This window comes from Lepeophtheirus salmonis, chromosome 13 (assembly GCF_016086655.4).
Source record: "Lepeophtheirus salmonis chromosome 13, UVic_Lsal_1.4, whole genome shotgun sequence".
NCBI classification, from domain to species: Eukaryota; Metazoa; Arthropoda; class Copepoda; order Siphonostomatoida; family Caligidae; genus Lepeophtheirus; species Lepeophtheirus salmonis.
Genome location: NC_052143.2, coordinates 28,486,299 through 28,491,625, shown reverse-complemented (window position 1 = coordinate 28,491,625; position 5,327 = coordinate 28,486,299). Strand labels below are relative to the sequence as shown.

Below are 5,327 nucleotides of genomic sequence, written 5' to 3'. Positions count from 1 at the left end.
GTTTGCTCCTGACCTTCATTGGATAACTTGAGCTTATTTTCTTAAATTTTAAAAAAATTTATGAACTATGTAAAAAGTTCCTCCCAAGATTGAAAAATTGCTATTTATAATTTAATTTCGTTAAATATTTTGAATAAAAAATAAAAGGAATGTAGCCAATTCATTAAGATTTGTTATAAATATATTATCTTTGTTGAAAATCTAGAGTAGACAGTAATTTGTTTTTTTAATAATAGTACATTGTAGCACATCTTATGTACGTTAATTATATAGGTATAGTGTGAAAAATGTATAAAGTATATCCAAGCCACACATTTCTTATATTATTTTCAACAAATTATTATTTTCAAGATATCTAGGCTTTTTACGCCCCACTAGGTGGATCTCATCTCCTTTAATGGAGGTATCGTTCATTCCACAGATGCCTTTTAACATCAAGGTTTGTTATAGTGACTTCTTACATCGTAAATAATTATCTCTAGTCTCAAGAAATAATAAATTACGGCAAATTTTCTACGGAATCATCGTATACTTCTATAAGATGATTATTTGATTGTTATTGTAATTCCCAAGCATATTAAGTCACTTTCTACGTGACTAAATTTATTGTAACCATATTGGAATATTACTCTTGTAAAGATTTAGGATACCGAGGTATTAGTTGGAGATAATTACTAATTTGCCATATGAGCGAATTATAAGCTGTTTTATTAAAGACTATTGTTAAAATTTATCAAAAAATTTATACAATGTTTTTTGTATTGTAAAGGACAAATAATATATATAAATAAATTATCAGAGATACTCCTTCAAAATTAAATTTCATATTCATAGTTCTCAGTTATTATGTTATTTATTGATTCCTTCGACTATTATTGCAGACATGCATAAGCTTTTTCAGTTTAAAGTTACAAGGTAACGAATATTAATTTTAATAAACACAGCTATAAATTATTTAAATAGATCTTTTATCAAAAACTGTAGTCGTATAATATAAAAAAAAAACAGATTTGAATTTCCCTTTATATAAATCCATGATTAACCGTAAATAAGTATAAATTACTTAAGTTCGCTGGGTTTGGTTAAAATCACGTGAACTGTTGTGTTCCCTCACTGTATGAAATACTTATATTTGAATATTCTTTAAAAATAAAGATAAAATAACATATTTTTTTTAATTATCAATTATAATAGTATATATCCCCTAAAAACAGCTGATGTTAACTTAAGTCGATAAGAACTTTCTCAAAAAAAAATCGTCACTCTTAATATTCTCCGTATGATTAATATGATGTAGCGACATCTGTCGTTTCTAAATTAGATTGAAAAGTAAATTAGCACTTGTAATGATTTTAAAATCAACAATTGTGCGAAGGATCTACTCTCTCAAGTATATAAGTCCATCATACATTGAAAATGATCACATTGTTATTAATAATGAAGCTGTCACATACTATTCTAATTTGCCTGACAATCTTTTTTAGACTGTCAGTTTCTCAACTAAAGTCTCCGAATGAAAAATATTGGGACTCCTTTGGTAAGATAAGATTGGTTTATTCATTTAATTTTAATATTCAAACCCAAATAAAAATAATTTGAGCCGTAATACTCTCATGCAAAAATAATAATCTATAATATATTTGTAATTATTTAGAAATCAAAGGATTGTTCGTTCTGTATAAATTTTCAATAATTTTACTTTACAAAAGATTGGGAGGCTTTCCTTAAATAAATAAATTTGACATTAAAAATAAATTATTTGGACTAAAACTTAAGTTTTAACGTTTTTTGACATACATTAAATATTATACATTTAGTATATATTATTGTAGTAATAAAGACTTTCATTTAAAAATTAGATGTTATGAAAATATGTAATTCCGGAGTTAAACAATCACCAATTAATCTAGAGGATAGATCAACCCTTAAAGTAAGATTTATGACAATATATATTTTAAGACATACATTTTTTATCACCCAGGGAAAAGGAAGTCCAATTACATTTATGAACTATGATGTTGCACATAATTTTTATATGAAAAACACTGGAAAAACAGCAAAACTTTCTCTCAAAGATGGTTCGACAAATGTACCGACAATAACAAGTTCTCATCTCTCAAACGATACTTATAAATTTGCACAGCTTCATTTTCATTGGGGAGGTATGAACAAATATGGTTCTGAGCACACATTGGACGGATTCCAATACCCTATTGAAGTACATTTGGTTCACTTTAACACAAAATATGGGGCCTCAATTGAAGAAGCTTTGAGCGTAGCAAACAAATCCGATAACTTAGCTGTTCTTGGAGTATTTTTTGACATTATTCCCTGTACTATAACTGATTTAGATCCATTAATCTCTAAGCTTAAAGATATACAATCTGAAGGAACTAAAGTAGATGTCAAGGGTTTAGCTTTGGAAAAGTTATTACCTACTGACTTGAATACATTTTTTTCATACGAAGGATCACTGACAACTCCCAGATGCAATGAAGTTGTGGCATGGACAGTATTTAAAGTTAGTTAATTTTTTTATTATGATTTTTTAAATTGAGATTATCTTTTTTTTTTATTTATTAGAAAAAGCAAATGATATCTGAGGAGCAATTGGGTGAATTCAGGAAACTTATTGGTGGAGGAGAACCACTTGTTAATAACTATCGAGACATTCAAAAGTTAAATGAAAGAAAGGTTTATCTTTATTCTGCATAAATAATTATAGGTTTTTTTGCGAAATGTATGAAGGAATCAAAATACATCTGTTAAAAGTCATAATTATAATACATTTTTGTCGGAATATATTAGATCAGTAATTTTTTAATTATTCAAAAACATGTACATTTTAAGTATATGTATTAAGGTTAAATCACAGTTTTTAAAATATTGTTCATTGTCTGTTTCTTCTCCTATAAATTTATAATTTAAATTGTTGAAATGTGCTTAAACAAATTTATATATTATTTTGTAAACCTTTGCTGTATCACACAAGCTTTTCTACTAAAAATAGAAAAAAAAAGTCTACATTAGTTTTTTGTTAGTAAATTCTACCCAAGTATATAATTATTATTAAATTATTGTTTGGTATTGTCATAAGCTTAAAGGTGATAATTCTAATTCGTCCACTAAACGTTCAGAGCAAAAATTAAGAGAAAAGAAGCTAGCAACTAAATTAACTATTTATATTTGTTTACGCGAGGTAACGACGTGACATATGACTTACTCACTAGAAACTTGCATTATTCTCATTTCAAGTACATTTAATCAAGTATTTACTTGTTTTGCAGAAAGTTACATAGTCCCTCCTAGAGCAGTGGCTCGTCACCAGTAGGAAATTTGGCATTACCATGGGGGGATCTCATACAAAACGGTTTTTTTATTGTTATAACTTTTATAACGAAATAAATTTAACAAATTCAAATAACAATGAATTTGTTGCTGTGTTTGTTTTTGGTACAGCCATGTATTTTTATTTTAACTTCCATTACATATAAAAGAGTGAGGGGAATTTCAGCTCTTTCTATAGAAACACGATTAAACTTGACCAATTTTAAAGAGTCCAAAATTACAATTTGGTTAATTCAAGAAATCTTTGAATGGATGAGAGAGATGAGTTCGGAGAAAATTAAAACAATGGGCTGGCAGGAAACTTTTTTTAAAATCTTCTACCAGACTTTGTGACAGAGATGTCATTAAAAAAGAAATTTGATTATTAAGGTGAGATTTTAAAAAAAAACCTTAATTTGACCTACTTCAAGGAATTGGAGATTAAGAGTTTTCCTAAAAACATAAAAGTACGTGGAAGAAAGATTGGACCAGTTTTTTTAAAATTTAATAAGGGGATTGGGAAACAGACAGATTTGGTGATTACTGGTAATTGAATCTAAGAAAATATAATATATGAGATCAACAAATAACAAACGGGAATCTTTGGACGAAAATGCTTTTGTTAGTGGAATATTGCATGCCATAAATTGTAAAGACTTTACTTTTCAATGCATTCGTTCATCTACAGAACCATATTCAATACTTAAATCCTTCGGCAACATACTCGTATATAAAAAAAACATCAGAGGAAATACAATTTTTTCTCTAAATTGAAAAAGAGACCCCTGAAATTTTTTTCTTAAAATTTAATCATTTGGAAAGTATTGGAAGTCGAGTTTCTGAGACATTGTATAAGAGACTTATATGAAAAGCAAATAATTTTTTATCTATATTGACCCCCCTCAAGAGAATATTAATTTTATCATATCAAAAATAGCGGGCATGCTTTAATTATTTAGAAGTACGACAACTCCCTAAATAGGTGATATTTTAGATTTTGTATAAAGATTTGTGATATCTCTTAAATTTGCAGTTTCATGTTTAAAAAAAATATAATATTGAAGTGTAAGAAGGAAGTTTCATATTGTATAATTAAGGAAAGTTAAAGTAGAATGAAGTGGTACCTAGTTACAAAAAAAAAAGTATAAAAATATCTCATTTTAAAACTGAAAGTCTGAAAAATAGTTTAAAAAAAAAGACCGATTTCAAAAAGGTCCATTATCGTTCTAAGACTATCACAATATTTTAAGATATAGGCGTCATAAGTAATGAAAATCAAAATGAAATATTAAGATATGTTAAAAATTTACAACTTTTTATATATACATATAGGCAGTATTTAAACTACGAAATCAAACAGAAGCTTTCCAAATCTTCTCAAAGTACTAACAACGGCATATTCCCAATGTAAAGTTTCAAAATACTGATAAAGAGATATACCAATTATATATCTTATTTGAAGAAATATAGATACATTAAAACATCGGATTACAAGTATTAGAAGAGACGAATGGTGAAAAATACACAAATTTGTACACACCATCAATAGAACCTCTAAAAGTCCAATGTATTAATTGACCATTAAACTCCTTAGATGAGTCATGGATATATTAATAAAATATTTAATAAGTTGATTATGTCTTGCAGTGATAATCAAGGACGGGATAAAGTCCGAGTTTATATATTCTCAAGTCTTTGCTCACAAGACGAATAAGAGTGATTGATAGTAACATCAAGTTGAGTCTCAAATCTTATTTCACACCTCTAGTGATAACATATTGGTCTTTTAAGATAGGGGCCTCTCATTTTATTTATATTTATTTAATGTTTTTAAGCTCACCGATAAAATTACGTAGTAAAATGGTGCCATTTCATAAATTGATAGAACTTTAATGCATAAATTACTCAAGATTTTCTACAGAATCATCGTATACTTATATGATAACTCAGGAGTTCCATAAGAATAAAGAATAATCAACAGAAAAACCTAGTGGCAAGCA

At 27.4% G+C, this 5,327-nt stretch overlaps 1 protein-coding gene across 1 annotated transcript; it reads left to right on the top strand.

Annotated features, from left to right (window-relative positions):
* Positions 1-1,382: 1,382 nt before the first annotated feature.
* Positions 1,383-2,972, top strand: LOC121128308 (carbonic anhydrase 1). The gene is made up of 4 exons (XM_040723895.2): positions 1,383-1,537; positions 1,860-1,930; positions 1,982-2,521; positions 2,584-2,972. Exons 1-4 carry the CDS (start codon positions 1,417-1,419, stop codon positions 2,713-2,715), a joined length of 864 nt encoding a protein of 287 aa, XP_040579829.1. The 5' UTR covers positions 1,383-1,416; the 3' UTR covers positions 2,716-2,972.
* The last annotated feature ends 2,355 nt before the right edge of the window (positions 2,973-5,327 follow it).

Bases quoted from the DNA above. Each gene is read 5' to 3' on its own strand.
- LOC121128308 (XM_040723895.2), top strand. From the start codon at position 1,417: ATGATCACATTGTTATTAATAATGAAGCTGTCACATACTATTCTAATT. The intron at 1,931-1,981 runs GTAAGATTTATG...TTTATCACCCAG, and splicing joins AGGATAGATCAACCCTTAAA to GGAAAAGGAAGTCCAATTAC. The intron at 2,522-2,583 runs GTTAGTTAATTT...TTTATTTATTAG, and splicing joins TGGCATGGACAGTATTTAAA to AAAAAGCAAATGATATCTGA.